Here is a 24,382-nt window from a genome sequence, read left to right on the forward strand (position 1 = left end):
ATGTGAGCAAAGCCTCTGCCATCACACCATCAGTATCTGGGCTACAAACCAATGAAAGAGCCTTGTTACCTCCAGCCCACTTCTGCATTTCTTAGCTTTTATCTTAGCTACTCTAGCAATGGCAATGTAACGTAAAAGATTAGATACATTTTCAAACATCTGTGAGAAGGAATTTCCAAAAGGAATCCAAGAATGCTGAATGATCAAATGCATCATAGGCTAGAAGGCAACATGATGCTTTCTGTGAACAAATGGCCAGACCAATTTTATAACAGAGTCCGAAAAGCAGTCGCTGACTACATGACCGAGACAGAAGAGAGGACGGAATGAATTTGATTGCAATGAAAAGCTGGATAAACAGCACTTGGAAACATGAGGTAGGTGATTAACAGTATCTACACAGACCTTTCAATGGCCCTGTACATACACAGAATAAAAATTTACAATCATCATCAAAAAGGTACTTGGACCTTTTTGGGAGATGGGGAGACACCATACAACCTAATTCTACCACAGCAGCCTCTTGGAGAATGTTCCTAATAACCTCTTGTTGTGCAACAATAAATGAAACTTGGCAGCATGCCCACAGCATATTTATTAAAGTCAAAGAGATGGATCACAAAAGGGCCTTTAACACCTCATTGAAAAGTGCAAGCAGCACACACATTGAGACACACAATTCCACAGTTTTAATGTAAGATCAGAGGAAAGAAAGGGAGAAAAGTCTTGTAACAGGTTGAATTCACCTGGTAGTTGTATTTCATTTTCCTTAAAGCATCAGATACTGCAAGAGATGGAATGATAGACTACAAACATCAAACTGACTAATCTGGTATAGTAAATCTTGCTCTGTACTTGCAGATGTCTTATCCCTGGTCATCACAAAGGGAAGATAAGGGCTTGCACCAGGAACCTTCTCTCTTGTGCCTCCTCCCGCCTGAACCAAGAAGCAATGAGACACAAGCCACAACAGATGAAATCAGTTACTTCATACAGGGGGAGAACTAAAAGCAGGTTTCTCTTTCTTTGGCTAGGAAAGGAAATGAGAAGATCTCCTAGTTATATCTCACTGTCTTGGAAATTTGTAATTACATAAAGGAAAAATAGAAGACAGACAGCTTATCCAGAACTCATGCAATCAGGCTTTAATCTTTGGAAGGAACACATACCAAACTGAAACAGACATTCCTGATATTGCCAGTGAAGGGAAAGAAAGGGCCATATGCTTTAAGCACACTAAGGCATGCCAAGTGGTTCGTAGGTGAGCAGAAAGACACTCCTTGCCTCAAGGATCTCATAACTGAGACTGAGAAGTTGTATGTGAACTTTTCAACAGGTTGTTTTTTCAATTTGTTCCAACTTCAGCATGATTGCCACTTCGTTTATTTTCCAGATATTATCTGATCCAACTGTGGGTGTTGCTCTGCATTTCTGAGGTGTTCCCTCACCTCTCCCCCCCACTCCTCTTCCTGTGCTATGCCACACAGGAATTACCATATCAACTCTTGCAAGCAAACCACACCTCTCGAAACCCTCAGGTAAGTACTGCCCACCCTGATTCACTTATTATATAGCAGAGATCCAGAGCCAAGGACACCTCTTCAAGATTAGTATTGTCTTTCTCAGTGAGCAGTGGGCTTTATTATTAATGCATTGCTTATACTGAACCAAAAGATACACACAGTCCTTTCCAAGTAAATTCACAACCATGACCCTGCTCAAAAGAACTTGCAGTCTGAGGCATAAAGAGTGTATATCTGAAAAAGCAAACAAGCTTTGGCGCATGCAAATCTTGCATCCAACACAGCAAACATCACAAGTACCTCAGTCTGTCCTTGGGAAAAAGAAGTAATGAAAAATACTACTATCCCTACATATTGGCCTCTCAGATCCCTAAATCGCTCTGCCTATGTTTGCAACACTCTAGACAGTATCAAAAATATCCTTAAAGCTTGTGTGTAACTGGGGATCAAGCTAAGGCAGAGGAAGAGGCTGGATTTCACAAACCATTTTAGAACAAACAGGAGTACATTCAGGACTTTAGATCTTAGTCTTGCAGCTTTAGTTTATGATTATGAAAACATTCAAGTTTATTTGCAAACTGTTGGGCACTGTCACTCAAGAGCAAGATCTTAGTAGTACAATAGACAGTTATGTAAAAAGATCATTTTCAGCACTTAACAGTGGTTAAAAAAAATCAAATTAAACATTATGTATTATTGGCAGTTGAACAGAAAGTAAAAGAGGGAAAAAAGCTCCACATTGCTCAATGATAATCTCAACTATGGGTCTGACCCCTTCATCTCAAAAAAGCAGGAGCAGCAGACCTGAGAGATGTATGAACAGAATGATAAACAGTTTGAACGGCAAAGAGTGCTGAGTAGACTGGGCAACTGAAAAAGACAAAAAAGAAAGAAAAAACAGAGTGGATTTTATTGAATACAAGTGAGAAAAGGGACATGATGGGAGTGTCCAGTATCAGTAATTACATGGAGAGGAGGGGTAGTGATCAACTTTTCACCATCTCTTTCAGCAAGAGAGCTAGGGATCGTTGAATGATCCAAAGAAGGTGGTTCTTCTCAAGTTTCTCCTTCCTAAAGGACTGAGGTGCACGGATTTCAAGAGCCCAGGAGACAACAGACAAGTGCTTGGGAAATAACGCCACCGAGGGCTGCTAAACAAACTACAACCACTTCAAGAACTCCCAAGTGGCAAATACCTGGAGGCAGGGAGCATACCAAGAAGTATGCAGTTACCACAGCTCTGTTGTGCTGCTACTGTTTCCTGGGCGCCTACTTATGCCCATTCTTAGAGCCACAATGATAAGTGGGACTTTCTGAGCCAGCACAAGCTGGTTTTACTTGACAAGCTCAGCACAATAGCAATGCTAGAAATGACATCTGCATTAGAGTGTGAGAAATACTTTTGAAAATCCTTTTTGGTTTTAGATAGCTTTAGTTATCTCTGCTTTAATAACTAAAGCTTGCTCAGGATCTGCACACAAACTTGTTGGAATTTGGACTGACTGAAGGGTATCTTCTGCATTAAGATCCAAAGGAGAGCAAGGTTCAGAACCAGATTATGCTCAGTTAGGGCTTATGCTCTGGTTTAACACACAATACACTTTACTGAATCAGATCTAGCTGGGCTTGGTGTACATTTAATTTTATCTCAGCTGCGTGCATTTATTATAATCTCACATACCTCACTCTGATTAAGCGTGAACGGATGTATTTTTTCCTTAAAATGGAATTGTAAAATGTCTTGTCGATCTGTTGAAAAAAGAAAAATATAAGATAACAACAAAAAAGGAGGGAAGCAGACATATTGCTGGAAGGAGCATTCAGCAAACAGCATTCAGTAACAAACTCACAGCTTATAGAGCCAAGAAACATAGAGCAGCCCAGCCTCTAGATAGTATTTGTCCCAGATCTTTTATAATCATTTCCCCTTTGACCTAAGGCATATCATAAAAAAGCAAGCTCATTTTTCTAAATGTCCTATGGCTACATCAGTGTGCCACTGCAGTACTGTCTCATCCACTCCCAGGTGTACTGAGAAATACATAAACATCCTTGAAACACACTGCTGCACTCTTCCAAAGCACAGCTTCCTGAAGACTGCCCACAGAACGGATACAGCATGCTGTGCTCTGCAGTGCACTCAGCCTCTCTTGTAGGGGTTCTTTCTGAGACAGCATTTACCCTTGGTCTTACACAAATCTATAGCAAAGCCACCAATAATTTCAAATTATTGTTGGATTATCATGTTCCCCCATCACCCTTGTGATTTTCCACATGCTTGGACAATCATCAAGCAATTCTCATCAGAAACTGAAATCCAGGACTCCTAAGGAATCGATCCCCAAATAACATCTTTACCAGTTCCTGCTCAACTACATCCTGTCAGGATGTCATCTCAAGATTGCAGGATCAGTCTGAGACAGCTCAGTGTGATATAACATGGCATGAAATTCTGTCAGGAATGGCTCAGGATCACCGAAGGATTGAGAAATAGCAGAGTCACTGGTGAGTTATGCAGCAACTCCTCCTACCAGCAAGACCCAGTAGATTGAACATATCCTGTAAACATCAAATGCATTACAGGAAAAACTGCACAGAAATGCTTTGCAACATCATGTAAGCTGTCTTTTTTTTTTTTTTTTTTTTTAGTTTTTAGCCCTTAAAGGCAGTCTATTTTAGCCAAGTCTCAATATGTTCTGTTTTCCAAAGGAAAGAAAAAATTAATGGTTCTCAAACTATTCATATGTTGAAATATGTCAGATACAGAAACAAGCATGTAAGCATGAAATCTGGGGGTGATTCCTCCTAAGGAACACAAACCCCCTATTTTCCAGCCTTGGCTGTCACAATATGAAGCTTCATGGCATTGCACAGGGATATTGAAGCAGAATAATTATAAGGTGAAAACTGCACAATTATTATTTTAAGGTGATTTTAAGCACACATTAGTAAGGAAAAAAAGGAAACATTTTTAATGGTCATGCATTTAGCTGATGTTTTACCTTGCTCTTACTGGCAGTTATCTGCAATTATTTTGGCATTTGGAACACACAAAATTCCATGGAAAAAGACATCTCCACTGCAACAAGCTGCTGTAGATATGCAGAATGCATTTAATCCTCTCACTTTGCAGATTGCCAGCTGGTACCACAGCATTTTATGATGCATCCAATTAAAAAGAGTTTTATTTCCTATAACTCCACATCCTGTTCCACCACAACCTCCCCTGGTTATTGGAAGCAGTTTCCTTAGACAAGAAAGGGAGCTTTTTTGCTTTGTTGTTTTTTTTTTTAATGATAACATTTGCTTATCATTTCTGTCACAGTGTTAACTGCTGCACCAGTGATTGTGTAAGCAGAAGCATGTGGCTGAGCAGCACTGCCAGCTTTCTGGCATGCAGTGGCATGTGCTATCTTCAGCTGCCTTGTCTTTGAGAACTTTTGAGATCTTTGGGACAGAGACTTCTTTGAGGAGTGCTTTGCAGTCAAAAGAGAGCCTTGAGCTGGGCTGAGATACACCTCAAGCTGCTGCATTGCCAACAAGCACAGTGAAAGCAGAGGGACTTTCAGCTTGGGAGTGAAGAGGGCAGGAATTCACAACCCCTTGTAATAGAGGGTTGTGTCCATTTGACATTCCCAAATCCTTTAACTCCTCCTGACAGCTGGATTTTTAAGATACCTTACTGTCTCAGATGTCGACTGGTTTTGCTACACTTTCCACCTGCACTTCTGCAGCAGATACAGAGATCCCTACTTCTATCACGCATTCTCTTGTGTATCTTTGTTACAGCCTAAGCAGCTTGTGTGATTGTGTTTTTTGTACTCCAAACAGTTCAGCTTTCTCCTTTTCTCCTCAGCCTGGTCTGCTTCTAAGATGTTCCATTCAGTCTGATTAGGAACACCATGTGCTGCAGCAGAGACAAAGACTTCCAGTGGTGGCTCACAAAACTTTTGTTTGTGCTTTTAACAAAAAGAATCTATGGAGTCCAAATACAACTAAACTACCAGCAACAGACACTGTTTTTAGAACATTCAATCCAGAAGGTGTGTTAGTTATTTTCACGGGGAGAACAGGAAGCATATGATTTAAAATTATACCAAATCTTTGTTACTTCCATCCTCTTTCACACTTTCATATCTGAAAGAGAAAGTAGACACCTTTTCCATTACACACTGTCACTAACTTTCCCACCCTTAAGTGTTGCCTTAGCACTACATCACCCACAGACAAAAAAATAACTGAAGGGTGGCTTTGTTTTCAGTGAACCTTGCAGGGCCTTTAACACCTTCAAATGTAAGCTAACATTTTTTACTTTTGCAATCTACTGTGTCTTATCATGAAAGAAGCCCTAGCCAAACCTCTGCACTGTGGGCTGCCACTCACCTGCCAATGAATTCACTTGGCAAATATGACCCAAATCTCTTCTTTCCTTCAACTATGATTCTGGTAACCTGAATTATTAAAAGTAATTTTTATATTCATACAGAGTTTATACAAGAGGAGAGTATGTAGGAAGATGCTGTCAGATAAAAACTTTCAGAGATTAATGTTCTGCCTTATATTTTTACAGTTCTTTTTTTGGTGAAGCCTTTCACACACCAAACAGAAAACACTTCTCTCCAGCCTGCTAACAGCTTTCTTTTCAGCTTGAGTCACAACCTCTGGAGCAAAAGCAACTAGGACTTTGTCCAGTGACTAGGTGTGACCTCATCCAGTTTGCGAGAAGCATTTAAACTCATTTTAAATGTTTTGCTTTGATTATAGCCCTTCAAAAGTGACACTGTCATGACCAGATCCCTTAAATTCACCACTGTTTAAGTGCATCTCACTGTTTTTCCTGGCCCTTGTCTAGCAACAGTTCAACTGCTACAGCTGTTGCTGCAGGCAAGGTCTATGAGCATTCTGAACCAAGTGCCAAGTCCTGCTCCTTTTTAAGTGAGAAGCATTTTCCTGACAGTCTTTATTTAGAAAATGACATTTCTAATTTCCTTAGTTTAATTTCATATTCTCCTAACTTTTTACTACACTTCTCTCTATGCAGAACAATTTTCTTAGACAAACTGGACTTTGTTCCTGAGTGCTGGTCCATCCAATACAGTAACAAATAGTGGCTAGCACCAAAGATGCAGTAAGAGGGCAAAACATTCCCACCTGTACAAACACAGACAAAAAGGAAATTCTTCCTTGCTCCTTGTAGCCAGAAGCTGTTTCATACTTTGATAAAAAAGACTTATTTTCCTATTCTGTCTCAAAAAACTCCAGATCCCATAATCATACTCTTTTTCTTGTGTCATACCATGCTCAACCTTCTAAGGCCCATGACCAATCTACTGAAATCTTTGTGATTCTTTTTGGGAAAATCTTTCTTATTTCAGACTCACACAATGTTCTGGGACCCAAAAAATACCCAAGCTCTGGAACTTGGTCATGACAGGGATCCCATTGCTCTAGGTTTGTATGGAACTGACATGAGCTGGCCTTGTCCAGGTGTGTGGCTGTGTCTGGAAGTGCCCCAGCAAGGCTGGCTGTGTCAAGCCCTCGCTCTCTCCCACCACACACTGCTCTGTCACCACACACTGGGTCACAAGGTTTATCAAAATGTTATCTTAAATCTAGTTTGACAGAACTCTCCTCAGGAATATTTGCTGAATGTACTGAGTTAATTGCATGAGATATTCCAAAGCATTCAGTAGGCTTGGGAGCACAAAGCCTCTTATTGCTCAACAGTATTGCTTTTTTGCCTGCTGCCAGTTTAGTCCTTCAACAGCTATCCTCATACCACATTCTTCCTCTTACCTCAGTAGCTACTTAGGATGTAAAGCCTATTATTAGTGATATTTAAAGCTTTTTGACCATAAATAGAAATTGCAACATACCCCTTGATTCAGTGACTCTCCCCCGTTTACAGCTCAACATGCTGAGACCCCTAGAGCTGACCAAAATACAATCCAGTAGCTGCTTCTTTGAGAACCTGACATTTTTACTGCCCTGATTTCAACTAAGGGGTTGAGAGAGGACACAAAGAGAAAGACTGACAGGGACAGCAAAAAAAAGAATGTGGCACTGTTCCAAACCAGGATATGGACATCACACTCTCCTTGGAAACAGACATTCCAATTACTACCACAGCCCTACAGCCACAGTGCTTGCCTGAGGTGAAGAAAACAGACCTGAAGGAGAGCAAGTGCAATGGTCCCCTTGCCTCCAGCAAACCAGAGGACCAGAAACCTGCCCATCAGAAACCACACACACAAGGACAGCAGGTCTCACAGTGGGCAAGAGCTGTGTGATCCCAAACATCAGCAAATGGCATCACAAACTCCTCACAGGGTTTAAGCTAACAGGGCTGCTAAAGCTGAGGGGTGAGTAAGCACTGCGTGACTGCACTGAAATAAGGAGCTCAGCTGGATGCTTCCCAGAGGCCACATCTGCAAAAGAGGAATTATTGTCCTTGTATAATTGTAGTTACTAAAAAGATTGGTCTTTCGGATAAAAGAAATTAAGAGGACTAATACATGGGATAACGTCAGGATTTAAAGTACCATGCTTATGCTTGGTGCAACCAATTTCAAAGGCATGTAATGACATGAATGTTTCATTATAGTTATGTGTATTAGTGACAGCTGGAATTATGGTCACCTAAGTATTCTCATTCCTACTCCCTGCTTTCAATTATCCATAATTGGCTTCCTAAAACTTTCACACTGCTATTAAAATTTTGTCCACTTAGGGGGGCGATTTCCAACTTTGGGAGAGAAAATCAGGTTTGGTGAGAAAGGCATCTGTGCCAATATCCAGAGAAGGGCAGGGCTTTGTGGTTGGAGATTTTCTTCCCAAAATAACACACTTTCCCCAGGAAAATTACTATGTGCATTCTGGGGGTTTTTTAAGCAATACTTAAAGGTAAGGAGCTGAAATACAAGAGCAAATACCTCTTAGGAAAATAACAGTTTTGTGCAATCTAAGGAAAATCATTGGTTATGTATTCAGCTTACAAGTGCCCAAATACCACCAACCACACAACTTCAGTATTGAATTTAGTTTCCCCCTTTCGACAAGGATCTAAGCAGCCACTCTCTTGACCAGCCAGATTTTGATCGCTGGTTTGCATCTTGAATCACTTCATTGATATAATTACTTGCAAACAATGCAGTAATTCTGGATTGTGAGTCTATAATTAAGATAAGGTTCTACCCTTAATCACACACACTATCGATAGCTGTGCTTTGCTTCATTTTGAATTCCTTTTTCCCCATCCATTCTCTTTGTGCACATTTTAGAGCTTTTCATCATGCACACTGGATCAGTACTAAAGTTACTTGTTTATTGGGGGTGAAGTGTCTTATGATTTTTCTGGATTTGTATATGCATATTACAACTTCTGCTTTGATGAACCAAAAAAAAGGTGAAAAAGAAAAATCAACTTGCATGCCTTTTACTTAAGAAAATTGTATTACATTAGTAAGTCAAAGAATGAAAGAAGTTGAAGTATCACTGAATTTACACGGGAAAAGAAGTTGGATATTAGGCATATTTTTGATAACTAACTATTTCATCTTTAAAAATTCATGAAATTTAGGTAGAGCTCACTGAAAGTTTGAGGTCTTAGAGGTGATGAAAAGTACTAAGCCATAGGCCCATATGTTACACTGCATCACCTCACACCAGCATTTAAAAGTGCTTTATATTTTCTTCAGTATTTCGTTTCCTGTGTTACTTTTTCCTGTGTTAGTTTTTCCTGTTTCCATGGGTCACATGGAAACAGGAAAAACTGGAATCAAAATTAAAAAGCAAGAAAGTATGCCAGCTTTTAAATCTATGCATTATATACCTACACCAGTTGTCTTTTTCTTCCTTTAATTTCAATAGGAACTTCTAAAAACAGCATCACAAGTGAGATGCAGGTGTGTGCTGTGAGTTATTTCCTCTCTCTGAGTACAGCATTTCACCTATCTCTTTAGGGCCACACCTGTATATATACATACTGACAGCCAAGTATGCTGTCAACCTCTAATTCCAGAGCTAAACAAACATGTTGCCAGGCTGTCATCTTGGCCACTGATCCACTGCTGTTTCCCTCTTAGCTGAATTACCATGGAAAATCCTTTCTGCTTTGTTTCTAGCCCCAGCCACCCATAGAGGGCACCCCGATTGTTCCACGCTAGTCCAAGGACAACGCTTCCTATTTGTGAGAATCATTCCCTTGAAACTAAGGTTATGAAGTGGAAGTTGTCAAATCCCCTAAATTTATTTTGATACTTTTCTTCTCAAAATGTTCCTTAAATAACTTTTTTTACATAGATCAAAGATTTTTTTCTGATTTTACGATATTGTTTTTCAGAAGAAAAAAAAAGATACTATTTTTTTTTAAGTCTCTGAAAAGCTAAATTTAAAAAGCTTAATTATTCTGGCTTTTCTTCTATAGACACCTTTGTAAATAAAATTGCCTTTAGTGATGAACAAGAAAATCTTTAATTAAAGTTCTACTCTTTTCACCTCATATTGGTACTATATAATTACTTGAGGGAGCACATATAAAGCCTAGGAATGCTTGAGTTTAAATAGAGACTTAGGTTTTACATTTTGGGATCTTTATCCATAAACACTACCAAATTTCTTTTTTGAAATTTATTACATACAGAACATTCTTACTCACTTTGGTCTGGATGCTGATAAACCTCTGAAAAGTCCTTGGAAAGATCTGGCTGCTGCAGATACCATAATTTCTGATTTGGCTAATTTATATTAAATTTTCTTTTGTCTTAGGGGCTAAGAGTGGAAAAGAAGTGGGGGGTTTGCACACACAGCAAACAAAGCTACATGATATTTGTAGATACCTGCACTTTTCCATTTGCTGTAAAAATGGAAACTCATGTTGGACTCCCTTGAACTTCAGCATACTCCTTTTCTCGGGGCATGTTTACTTATCATCTCTAAAATGATCCTCACAGTCTGGTCTCCCAGAACAAATATTCTTTAGGAGTGTTTCAAAAACCTGCTGCCTTGGGGATCTGCCCCTGCTGAATTGACCTCCCGACCCAAGGACCATGAGGCACTGATGGGGCAAGCCCCAGACTTCTGAGCTTTATCTAAACACCCATGAGGAAGGTGTGACAAACACACCTCACGCACAGTTTCACCTGGCTTTGCAGCTATGAGCTCTGAAGGGATTTGTATTTCACCACCCTGTCTCTCCCAGATACACACATTTCTGCTCCCCAGGGAGATTTGAGTCACCTGTGACCCTAAAAGGCCAAGTGCTGTAAAGCAGCAGCCTCATCTGCTCATTCACCAGTGTTCTTGGTGTTTTCAGGTAGGCTTCCTTGGAGTCCAGCTCAGATGGAAACCCTAATCAGAACTTTGCCTGACCCTTTGGCCCTGCAGATGTGACAATAATCTGTTCATACCTTATAGGATTCAAGATACTTCCCAATATTGGGATGATGCAAGCTTATGCCTGGGTATAAAGCAGAGAGCCTCTCAGTTACAAGCATCCTGTTGAAGGCTAACCCTTCCACCAAACAGGGTTATCAGGTATCAGAGCTGGGGGGAAAGGAAGGAGGTGCATGACACCTGCTTGCTTCTCTGTTTCTTCTCCACACAATTCATAGTGAGAGATTTGTCTTAAAAACCTCTAAAATCATCATCTCCCAAAGGAGAAAACTGCCTCCTTCCTCACCAGTTCAGTAGAGGGACTCAGCAGTGAGCCCTTCAACCTGCTGAGAACGGGTGTCATTATCAGAACTGTTGTGCAGCGTTTTCCAGTGGAATCTCAAATGCCTCTGCAATACCCAGTAGAGACATTAAATTAAACCCACACTCATTCAGCTCTATCAGATAGGACAAACTTCAGGAGCTGCGTTAATTAAAAACTTTCCCCCAACACCTGTACTTAAGGACATAGAAGATTCTCTTGTCACTTGAAGTAGCTGAAGCAAGACATCTGTTTCTAAAGGAGATGTCCTGGCAGAAAATGCTGAGTTCTGAGGTGAAAACTACTTCATGAAATTCCGTTAATTCGATAGAAATATTTGGATAGGCAGTGGTTTCCCAGTGGAAGCATTCACGTAGTGTTTTAATATAATCCCCACCCCCTCTGCCCAGATCCAGCCAGTTAGTTCTGTGCTGGTTTCAGATCGTGAAAGGACAAGGGGGTACTCCAGGCACCTTCTGGATTATGAGACAAAAGGGAAAACCCATGTCAGTCCATTCCATGGCTCAAGGCACTCCAGGAGGGAAAACAAACATCTCAACTCTCCCTCAGCCACCCAACCAACTGTGGAGGGAGCCCTGCTACACTCACACCTAAGGAACATCCCTGCACCCAGCTCACAGCCAGGATTACCAGCACATGGGAGCAGGAGTGAGTAGGGAATGACAGTTGGGAAAGATACAGTGTCCAGAACAAGGTTCCACAGAGACACATGGACTCACACAGGGACAAGCAGCCACACAGCAGGGCTGGGAACAGCTCTGGCCAGAGAAGGAGATAGGAAGATAACAAGGTGCCTGAGAAGGGAGAAGGGTTGCCTAGGCTCTCCTTGAGGAGGGGAAAGCCCACCTACTTCTAGGAGGAAATATCAGAATTTATCATAGTGGCAAAAAAGAGCCAACAGGTACATTTACAAACCCCTGATAAAGGCTGATGTCTGTTTCTGTTGAGCAACCAGCCATGTACTGAAGGGATCTCCTGCTGTGGCTGCTTGATATTCACCTCTCTCTCACAGCTAGAAACTTGACAGCCTTCAACTTCCACTGAGATTGATGTACTCATTTCAAGCTCTCCTGACTGCACATCCCCCTTCCTTGGGGTCAAAGATGACTTTCTACACAAGACACAACACCCCTCCATCCTTTTTCCTGCACACAGGGCAGTTACTGCAGCTGTCCAGAGTAGGCAACTGGGATCATCCCAGTCACTCAGGTCTATCTGATTGTCACAGCTCCCTCTGCTCTTTGGCATGCCAGAGATGCTGAAGAAGCAAAGCTTAAAGCAGGGCATTGGAAATCTCCTCCAGGATACTGTTAGTAAGAGAGTAGTTAGTGTCCAAGGCATTCTTGGGAAATCCAAAAGAATTAATACATTTTGTGGGAGAAGAAAAGGAAATCCAAGTCTGGTGAAGGAGTTGGAGAAAAACAGTGCATAAAAGTTGTGCAGATGAGCCACACAATAAGTGAACCCACTATAAAATAGAAGCTCCTTGGAGAAGGAGCCATAAGGCTGAGACGGTGCCCTTTTTATCCAGTGTAAGAGGAGACAGTCTGGCACAGAACATTTTAGCTTGGCAAGGGAAGAGGGACTGGTCCAACTCACTGATTTTTCAAGAGAGCACAAAGGAAACACTCACAGACACTTACAGGAAGCCAGTCAAGGAGCAAAGACCTTTCATCATCTGTTCCTCAGTCCCCTCAGCTCCACCCCAGAAGACATTTTCCAGACTTTCCAGTCAGCCCTGAGATGTTGACTGGTGCACAAGCTTCATCAGCTCTCTGGCATGATCTGGCTGCATTCCCTCCCACCTTCAATGAGATAAGAGTCAGGAATGTTGTTCACACAATGGGTGTTACTATTCAAATCTGGAAACCAAAGCAAACATCAGGCATTTGCGGCAGGTCCCAAGGAAGTCACGATAAGGCTTCCGCATGGAAGCAAAAACATTTTTCCTGGTGAAACACCAGCTCTGAAATGAGATCTTTTCTGTGTCTTTCTGGAGACAAATGAAGGAGGGCTTCATCAGGAAGGAGTCAGAGAAGGGAAGACTTGGCAGGGAGTTGCACTAACTCAGTTAATTTGAATGCTTCTGATTATCAGAGATGATTCACTTCTGTTCACTTTGCACCAAGTATTGAGAAAGACATTGCATTTATCTGCATTGACTCACTGTTTCACAACATGAGCTTTGGGTATCATTACTACTGTGACAATGTAAAGGCTTGGATATCCAAAACCAGCCAGGGAAAGACTGCAAAGGGTTTTGGTAAATCCAGGCAAATTAGAAAATGTGATAAAGAACTCAAGTCTTTCCTCCTCTATCACAGAGTTGCTGTGAAGATGCTGAGAATAAAAATGCAAATGTTTTGAGACAGCTGTCTGTCAAGATATTAAGAGGATACACGTGTCCGGAAAGATCGCTGTGATTTTTATCACCACAAGATGAGTTTTGCTGTTATAAAATCAGACTTACAAGGAGCACATTGTTTCATTACTGTATGGAGTTGCTTTCAATAAGGTTACAAACAATTCTCCATCTCGTACATCCTTGTTAAATGGAACACCTGGAACTAAAACCACAAAAAGTCAAATTTATGGCAGGGACCATTTATAGAAGCAAAAAATTCATAACATTTGAGAGAGGAACATATAATTTAATGGCTGAATTAAGGACAGCTCTTAAGAAAAATTACAGGAATGAAGGAAAGACAGCACAGTTCTGTGTATGTTTGTTATGGTGTTACTTATCAGATGCAATTAACATGCCCTGATATAATGGTTCTCACTGCTCAACCTGCACTGGTATTTACTGTCACTACTGTCAGAACTGCTCAACACCCAGAGAAGAGATGGGGTTTCTAAAGCATTGGCTTCCATTCAAGCATCTAAATTGATAGCCATGTTCAGAGGGAATCTGATTGCATTGGACACTGTCTGAAAGAAGTCCTTAGCTAAAATGGGTGTTTCTTTGCCAAAGGAGGCACATGTTTTTTAAAGAAAATGAAGAATGAATGGAGTGGGAGGAAGGAATACAACTGTAGTCAGTGAAGTGTTATTCCTCAGACTCCTTCTCAGTCCTTGCCTTCGTTCCCCCTCAGCAATACACAGTGTCTTCTTGGTCAGGGAGAACATTCCCTCTCCAAGGTCCTACATCACAAGGTGAAAATTATTGCAATTATTAGGCAATAGCTGTAAAGTGGTACCACCTAAGCAAAGACAGCTCATGTAAGACTCTATGCATATGGATATGCACCAGAAGTGCATCCTGGGAAATCTGGAATGGGTCCCAGTAGACAAAGAGGCAGAAAGAGAACGGACACATACAGAGAAGAGGACAACTTGACTAAGATCACTGAAGCCCTTAGCAGTGGAGCTGTGAAGAGATGCTAGCACTGTCCCTACACTGCACCCTACTTCTCCAGAGCAATGTCCAGCACACTTATCCACATTTTGTTGTGGATAAGTGACATTGCCCTAAATTAAATTATAGCAGTGGGCAAAGCATTGTCCTATTAACTGGTATCTGTGCATGGTTGCCAAACAGGAGGTAGGAGATATGCATCAGATTCTGATGAATGAAACACAAAAAGATACAAGCACAATCACGTGCTTATTGTTGTATAGAGATGAACTCTGTAATTAGCATCTCTGGGGTAGTGTCCCAAAGAGAAAACAAGAAAGGAAATTGCAATGTGTCTATTTATTTCCATAGCTACTGTATGACTGAGAGCCACTCAGCAACCTCTGCTATTCGTAGGAGGGTTTCCCAACAAAACATACCAAAGGCGCAGGAAAAGGGCTCATGTGTTGTTTTTTCAACAAACAGTAACAGCCCAACAGGTAGAGTTCCCCACCCTGTAAAGGAGAGGGCGTAAAAGAATGCTTTCCTTAGAGACGATGGGACATAAATCACAAAGCCAGGCTCATGGAAAGAGAACACACACAAATGATGAGATTAGCTCAGTTGATTAGAGCCTCTTGCTGAAAACACCAAGGTTGTGGGTTCAATCACTGTATGGGCATTTCACTTAAGAGCTGGAGTTCACGGTCCTTGTGAGACACTTTCAGCTGGGAGCATTCTGTGATCCTACAATCAGTGATATAGGAGGGAGCTGAGATTATTTTAAATATCTGCTTCACCACTGCAGAGACAGAGAGAAGTGACAGGCTAGAAGATGCCGAGTGGCAAGTGCCTGATGTGCCAGGCATGATCATGTCTCTCCTGCTATCTGTTTCCCAGGTCTGCCCACCAGGGAACTGAGGTCTCCGAGTGTGCTGTTCACATTAATGACTTTTGTATTATCACACAGTCCTTAATGGAAAGGCACAATGATCCAAACTTACCAGTCTCTCAACCCTCTCGCTCAGGTCTCTAAACCTTCCTGAGGATTGTCTGGAAAATTCATTCTTGTACCGGATGTTGGTGATTTTTACATTGGCACTGTAATAGAACAGCTTCTGATCTGTAAGGGAAAGAAGAGGAACAGACAATACTCAAAGTACCAAGATGAATGAACTTTAGAGAAACACCTGGCACTGACTGATATCCTGACATCTAGGGGGTGGATGAGCCTTCAGCTGTATCCAACCCATTCAAATCCAGCTTCCAAAAGCTAGGAGCAATCGCTTGATTCAGTTTGGTGATCTAATCCAAGTTTTCCCAGCAATGACATTTCTGGCCAACCAACAGCACTTGGGGCTTACACAGAATCACAAGCTGCACCTTGCTGCTTAGTTACCTTCCTTCCTGGCCTGTCCACTCAACACCAAGCCGCGGCAGGAAGCTGCTAGTGATCAGAGAAAGGGAACAGAGAAACACCCCAGACAGACATGCAGAAAGCTCTGTTTGCCACTCAGGTAAGGGAGACCAGACACTTGTGTGTTGACTTCATCCCAGAAGTAGATCATGAGAAAAATGTGAAACAAGTGAAAGTAAATGAAAACCAAAAGAAACCACAGCCCTAAATAACCCTGCAGAGCAGGAAGTGTTCCTAGGAGATCTGCAAAGCTGCCAAATGAGGAAGGAAAGAGAGCTCTAGGGAAGCCAGTGTTTTTTCCCAAAATAAGCTTTAGACAGACTGGTGAAAACTCACAGTGTCATCTGGCACAACAGGCACAGAGGAAATTCACTAAGCATAGGAATAGTGATACATTATGCAAAACTTACCATATGCCAGAAAATAAACTAGGAGACCAATGGTGATAGCTGCTGCCACTGCTGTTCCAATAACGATTACAGCGATTTTCCAGGGTTCAAGATGCCTTATTTTGATAGGTGACTGACGAATTCTGGGAAAAAATAAGAACAAAGGGAGATTATTAAGAGATCCTTTTCTATTTAAGGCCCCCATCTCCCCACCCCAAAAAATAAGCTAAAGTTTTCTCCCTCAACATTAGTTGATTCTTCCCAGCAATACTAATTGACTTCTCACCCAATACCCTTGAAAATGAAACCATGACACAAGACTATTTTGAAATAGGTGTTGGGATGTGCTAGAAGTCAAAGAACACAGACAGGTTTGACAGTTTTAGATATTGTTAGGGCCAAATCAAAGAGGATTCTTACTAAGATTCTCATGTGACTCCCAACTAGAAATTTGCAAGACCAAAACTTATTTTTCAGCTAGGTGAACTTTCACACAGCAATGTATACAGCTTTCAATTGGTTAAGCAAATCAGTTATCAGACACACTGGCACCTTTGCTCCCAAAACTGCTTTGTGCAGTAAAATTGGGAAAAAGCACCCCATACTTTGTATAGTACGTATCTATAGTACGTATCATTATTCTAGCTGCTCAGTCCACTTCAGACTGCAAAACAGAGCTGAACAAAAAAGAGAAAGAGATTTCAGAGGGCCAGCCTGTGTTTCCTGTCTTATTCAGACCAAATCTAAACACAAAGGCAAGTACTGCTTTAAGCAGAATTTGGTGAAGTGATAGAATGACAGGGGTGGGCAAAGACATGTGAGTAGGAACCTCACCAGATGCTTCTCTCTGCTGTGCTCTTAATTACATGGGTACTAATCAAAATTAACTCATGGAAAGCCAATGGACACAGTATTATTTAAAAAACTCCCTGAAAAAAAAAAGTTGGTTAGAGTAAATTCTGTTTTTGTCTATAAACTCAAAGACTTCTTTAACTTAAAGCTATTTTTCTTTTATCAGCCATTACAAAACACAGAACAAGAAGCCACTATTTTTGGTAAAGAGTCCTTCATTCTGTTTCAGACACCTCACCCATGCAGACGTGCACACCTGCAGGTTAAGGTGCAGCCCACCTCAGGAAAGCAGGCTGCAGGGATCCTCTCCCCAGGGTGTGAGGCGCGTCAGTGAGTCCCCACATACAAAGTACACACAGCTCACTCCCAGAGCACACACCTCGTGAGCCAGAAGTTTAAATACATTCAAATAAGTTGAAATAATTGCAAGTGACCCCTGCAGCTGGTGCAGGAAAGGGACAGCAAGCAACTGTGCATGGCTCATAAATAGCAAAGCATATCCTGATATTTCATTCTAATTCCAGTGCACTGCCTTACAATTACAATCTTATTACTTCAGCTTGGAAAACAACAGACTCAGGCCAAATATCATGATACGTGATTGAATGAAAATGGGAGTAATAATTTGTCACTTGGATCTGTTCTGACTTGTTCTGCACGTCCTATTTAGTGTTTCCTTCCCTCCTGCTATCCTGTATAACAGCCATTAACCTCTCATCAAGTTTGAGTCAAAACTCATTTGTGACTCCATAGCAAAAAAACCACCCCCAAAATGCCAAACAAACAAAAAACAACCAACCAACCAAAAAGACCCCCAAAAAACAAAGACTGAAATTTAATAGTCCTCTTAACAGTTCAGAGATTAGCACCTCCAAAATTATTTCTGAGACTACTGTATGAAAATTTCCTTACCATTTCAGCTGGAGAAATGAAAAATATGGAAGTACAAATAGTCAGGACTCTATCTCACTAGCAAGAATCTTTCTAAGTTGTAGCTTTTTAGGTGAAATCATAAAGTCAGTGGTGATGTCAACATGCATTTGTTGTTTTATGGTTTGTTGGGGTTTTTTCCCTCACTCCAGGTAATAGTCCTTTGCATGGCCTAAATGCTTTGCAAATGTGTCTATTATGTTTGAAATGAAACTGAGTTACAAGAAAAGCCAACAAAACAAACACAAAAATGCATTTAACTTAAGACGACCTACTCTTATCTTCTTGTAGATACTCTCATTTAAAAAGCAGTTGTCTTGATTAGGCTGCACAGAAGGAAAACATTTGGAAAGTCTTTCAGCTGTAATGACCCTGGCATAACCTCAAACCAAAATGCTGGGTTGGAGAAGCCCATTTGAAAGGCTGAATGCCACCTCTGCACCGCAGCAGGGTGAGCCTGAAGAAATTACTGCCTATCACATCAGTGAAACAGCAGTTTCAGACCAGAAGGAGCATGGCTGGGACACAGTTAGATAGAGTACTATAAGTCTGAAACATTTTCAGCATTCTCTTGTATAGACTGTAAAACTTTTTGTAACTCTTATTCTTTATTTCTTGTATTTCAAGTTCCATGTTATCATTAACAGAAGACCCAGTCCACAACAGTTACTCACACATGTAATTCTACTCACACACATGACTTTCACCTAATTCATGAAACCTGTTTAAGAACATCATTTCAAAGAGGTGCAGAGGGGTTTCAGCACCAGCTTCTAAGCTAAATTTCCTCAAACAAGAAACTGTTTGACAAATTAATCTTAGAAAGTCACTTTACAGGAGTGGAGGTTCTGTTTGGGATTTGGATATCTTTTTTCTTGATTTTTATATTAAACCTTTCCCCTTCCTTTTATATATAAACAAGAAATAGCTGTTAAATTTTATCTTCCACTCCTAATTTCTTTTAAAAATGAAAATTGGTTTTAAAAATAAAAGGTATTTTTGAGCAAAACATCCTTGGTTAGGCTGTACCATCTACACAAACATCTTGAATAGACATGCTGCAGACTAAGAGGATTTCTAATCCAGGTTTTCAAAGATATCTGTGAGACAAACCCACAAAGATTATTGAATTGATAATTTTTTGTTCCCATTAACTTTGAATGTTATTACTGCTTTGCTGTACCTTCTAAGGGTCATTCCTCAAAAATTAATTATTTTATCTGACACGTCCCGCTGTGTAAACTTGAACAGCACTTGCAGGGATTCAGTACACACAAGACAAATATTTGTTATTTTCTAGAACAGTTATTGTGCCAGAACTGAATCAACTAAGATCCCTGTGATGACCTGTCAGGGCTTGAACACTCTGGAGAGAGCTGATAAAAGTTCAACACTGGGAATTTATTTTTCTCAGACCAAGAGGCAAGCAGTCTTTGCTTACTCCATGGGAACTATGTGCTCAAAGCAAGGGAACAGGAACTCAAATGCACACTAAGATTAAAAACACTCCAGCTGGGAAAGTCACAGAAGTCCTCCAGAGTAGAAGTTGAAATTTCATGCCTGAACTAAATACCTGAAGATGAAAGCTCCCCACTGACCTCAGAGGGCTTTCTGACAGAGTCCCTTCTGCCTGTCCCTCTTCCCCAGGAACTCTGCTCTTTCCCAGGAAACCATGTCTGTGCAGTAATCTTAAATGCACTGCAAACAAGGACTGGATTTCATCTCTTGACAGAAGACTGCTATGTCTCAGATTAAGATTTTTCCAATGAAGAAAAGGAGCGAAAAACTTGCTGGCAAAGAGAAACAACAAAAACTGCCATAGAATTGTTTACACTGACATAATGACTTCACTTCTTTGTCCTCTCTTGGTTTCCTAGTAATTCCCAACATTGTCTCAGCTTTTTCAACTGAAATTCAGCTGACATTTTCCCAGAAATACCCACTGAGACCTTCCCTGAACAGAGGTATGTGATTTGGAGCCCTGCATTCCATACTTGGGTTCCTTCACATCATACGCAAAGAAGTCTTTCAGGAACCTTTTCCTCAACAAGGAGCTCACGCCAATGAATGCAGAGCCAGAGGGATCCCTCCTGCTTGCATTATAGAAGGCATAAGAAAGACACAGTTAATTATGTCTGACTTTTAGCAACAGAAGAGTATCAAAAAAAATGTCAGTCTCAAAGGAAAATTTAAAATATTGCCTAATATACGAACTTGGGTTTTTAAGGATGTTTAGTTAACAAATGATAAACATCGCATTAAATAAATCATAAATGCACTTGACTCACTGCAGCCTGAAACTCTTTGTTTATAGAAGAAATTAGTATCTTTCACCTACTGAAATTCAGCTTCACTTCTTGCAAAGAAGCAGAATTAAAACTGCCATCTAGGAGTCAAACTGCCTGCTTCAGAGGAAAAGCCTCCAAGGTTTTCCTCACCAGGGCTGGAAGCACTCTGGGACACCAGTGGAGGTTCTCCATTACCTGCAGTGAGCTTTGTGTCAGAGGCAGTGTCCAGCTAAGTCAGCATGCACCAGGAAAGAGAGCACAGGTTCTGCTTTGGCACCCACCCACTGGCAGTGGCTGCTCAGGAAAGGTGCTGACAGGACAGGCTGATGAAAAGCCAAACCCAAAACAGTCACCTGGAGATGATCTCCTGTGGGCTATTACACGTCCTCTGCTTTTAGTCCTTCCTATAAGAGAGGCATGCTTAGATTGACAAAACTTCACCACTGTTTTAGGACACATATAGTACCTGTCCCTTAAGGTACTATATGAGAAAAGATATATATTAAGGTACTATATGTGAAAAATGTAATATTACAACTACAGCTATAGTGATTTTTATCTTTTTTTTTTCTCAAAGCACTATATGTGGTGGTTTTGACTGGGATACAGCTAATTTTCTTCTTAGTAGCTGATACAGAGCCATGCCATGTTTTAGGCTTAGTGTGAGAATACTGTGGGTAACACTGTGATCATTTGGTTGTGGCTCAGTAGCGCTCACTGTCAGTTGAGGACTTTTCAGTTTCCCACACTCTAGCAGTGAGCAGATGTGAAAGGAGCTGAGATGGAGCATGTCCAGGACACCTGACCTTAACTGGCCACAGGGATATTCCATACCACAGAGCATCATGCTCAGTATATAAATGGGGGGAAGGCTGGCTGGAAGGGGCCATTCCCTGCTGTAGCATGGGCTGGGCATTGGTCAGTGGGTGAGCAGTTGTATTGTACATCAATTGTCTTTCTTGGGATTATTTTTTGTCCCCTCTCTATTATTAATAATAATAATTTCAATTAATAGACTGCTCTTATCTCAACCTATTGGTTTTTACCTTTTTTTCCCTAAATATCCTCCCTATCCCACTGGGATGAGGGGTGGTGTGTATGGGGTGTGAGTGGCACTTAGCTGCTGTTTGAGGTTAAACCACAATATATAATAAACAGTTGTTAGGCTGGGTAGATAAACAGTGAAATGCTGTAATCTAGCAATGTATTTTCACTGAACAGAGATGGACAAATTTCTTCATGGGAAAAATGCTACTGAAATTAGAGAAAGCTCTCTAGACAGGTGGTTCAGCTGATATTGAAACGCCAGGCAACTCTCCAGTAACAGAGAAATTGGATAATTTCTGTGTTCAATTCTGTATAAAATCTGTCTCACTGTTATCACCAAATCTGTCCACAGACTACATGAAGCTTTCAGATTGTCTAGTATCAGAAGCATGTCAAATTAAGCCATCCCAGGCTTTGTGTTAGCTTGGCTTCATTCAAAAGGAGGCTCTGTATTTAATAAAAAACACACACATGCAAGGAGCATGTGGTAGAAGCAGAATGCCTTGATTTGCAAAGCTTATGCTGACCCAAAATGCCCAGTCATAAAACTGCATTGGAAAAAAACAATAAAGGGAAACACTTCTGAAACACCCTCTAAAAAGAACAGCAGAGGCCAGAAAAGCTGCTGGGATTACCCTGGGGCTTGCTCAGGGAATAAAGATGACAAGATTTTAAGGCTCAGGAGGAGGTCTTGTCTCATTCTACTTTTCCTGTCTAAATTGGCCAGAAACTGAGGGAAATCAGCAAGGAAACATCAATGGTTCCAATTTCATATGAGTCAATTCAGGTGTGGTATGTACCAGAAGCAAAAGTATTTCTTTTAGGGTTTCCTGAATTCAGGATCTGCTCTGGGACAGTCCAGGCAGGATGGACTTTTCTTTGGCACCATGCAGGAACCACATCTGCCTCCTGCAATAATCAAGGTAAACTCCCACTAATGCCAGTGGCACATGAGTGTCCTTGCACCACGGCTGGCATCTATTTCCTGCTACACCTCAGCAGCCTGTAATTTGCATTCATTTTGCCCACCTACTGAATGACAAATTGGTGCAAGTGGCACTGCATTTCCACCTGCATATTCACTTTTAGACTGCCATATACAGCACCAGTGAGGTCTGCACCTCGCCCTGCCAGGGCACGAGAGCTTCACAAGGAAGCTGCAGAGAGGACACTGCACCTGCTCCCCAGAGCACAGGACACAGCACAACAGCGGGACAAGACCAGCAAGGCTGTCTACTCCACCCAGGTTTCCTCAGCAGCTTTGCTCCCTGAAGGACTTTACAGAGCACACGTTCCAACTTAGCTTGAAACGCTTTGAAAAGAGGCATCTGGGAACTGGACAAAGCTGATAGTGAAACCCCACTCTTACAAGGGACTAAGGTGGAGGGGGACGAGCTCAAACAGCAGAGCTTACAGCTCCACACTCAGATCCACATCCCTGCCCAGCAAAGAACTCTGGTTACACAGGGGCTTTGATTAAGACTAGGCAGTTTTCATCCCTTCCCAAACATGTAAATATCCAACACAGATTTCCCCCAATGTACTTTAGATTTTATAATAATTTAAACAACCATTTAAACAATTAAATCCTTTCCTAAGTAGGAAGCAACCAAACTGTACTCAGAGGTTATTCAACTAACTTCTAGCACACTGTCATTAAAATTATTTACACCATTGCTGATATCACAAGGACATGGCAAGGAGAATTACATCTAACTAGAAAAAAAAGGCTTTTCAATTCTGTTAGGTAGAGAACTCTCTTTTAGATTTCCCTCTTTATGTAACAAACACAAACTGATAATCACAACTGATGGAAATTTCTTCTTTACCTGACAGATGGAGTAGCATATATTTTAAGTTATGGATATTAAATGGGGCAGAAAATTTTTGGGTATTGAGCAGCGTACTACTAAGCAGCACAGAGCCCAGAGATGAACTTCATTCTCTCCTGGCAAAGTCAGGACTATTGACTAAAATGATATAGTTTCCACAAAATGAGAACACTTCAGTGCGCACAAAGAATCAGTTTTGTCCATCCAGAAACAATGTTTCAATTTCAGCATGCCCTGAAATTATTTTAAAAACTCAACTTTTAACAATACCAAGGATGGAAAAAATAAGTAGTATCTTGCAATCATCCACAGTCATTTGCCCAAAGCAACACAGAGAGAAGATTAATGTTGTAGTCTTTAACAATCACACACAAAAATTCAACCGTCCTGCCAAATCAATAGGATGCTAAAAAATAATTCAATTTATTTTGAATTTTGTCCCTGAGGTCATACTTTTAAGTTTCATCAACTGCTAAGGCAACAACAAAAGCCACATTCGAGGGAGACTGAGCATTCCCCTATTGCCATAGGAATCCAAAATCCAGTGAGTCAAACAGAAATTACAAATTCCAAGAGGTTTCCTGTACCTCTAGAACCCAATCTCTGTTCTGACCCAAGAGAGAATAGTAGAGTGTTGCACCTGGAAGACTTATTTTTGTAAAAATACTCTGAACTTTCCAGTGCTGTCTGAAGTATTGTTATGGTAAAACAAAACTAAGGATATCCAGCATCTCTGACTGCCTGAAACACTTTCTGATGCAAACCACCTACTCATTCCTCCCTGAAAATCATGGTTTCTTCATTAAAATATAAGACTTAAAACCAGAATGATGAACACCTATAGTGTTCCCTTTATGTAGTTGTGCTGCCATCACTTATATAACCAAGATTTTTTGCAGGATTTGGGGGAAATAATATTGCAACTACACCTGACCAAACCGCATGTTTTCAAAAATCATGTTACTAGCACTTGATTTTGACACAAAAGAACTGCTTGGTTTCTGCACTGCTCTGCTGTAGGCAGATTAAGATGATCAGAAGGAAGAAAAGAT

At 40.9% G+C, this 24,382-nt stretch overlaps 1 protein-coding gene across 1 annotated transcript in view; it reads right to left on the reverse strand.

Moving 5' to 3' along the window:
- Positions 1-24,382, reverse strand: part of LOC102032927 (transmembrane protease serine 11E-like) — a 38,926-nt gene that overhangs the window by 13,946 nt on the left and 598 nt on the right. Inside the window, 5 exon segments of the mRNA XM_014311961.2 lie at position 1; positions 3-41; positions 3,205-3,272; positions 15,580-15,698; positions 16,403-16,524. The exon segment at position 1 is cut by the window's left edge and continues 79 nt beyond it. Coding sequence (XP_014167436.2) covers position 1; positions 3-41; positions 3,205-3,272; positions 15,580-15,698; positions 16,403-16,524 — 349 coding nt within the window.

This window comes from Geospiza fortis, unplaced genomic scaffold (assembly GCF_000277835.1).
Source record: "Geospiza fortis unplaced genomic scaffold, GeoFor_1.0 scaffold11, whole genome shotgun sequence".
Lineage (NCBI taxonomy): Eukaryota > Metazoa > Chordata > Aves > Passeriformes > Thraupidae > Geospiza > Geospiza fortis.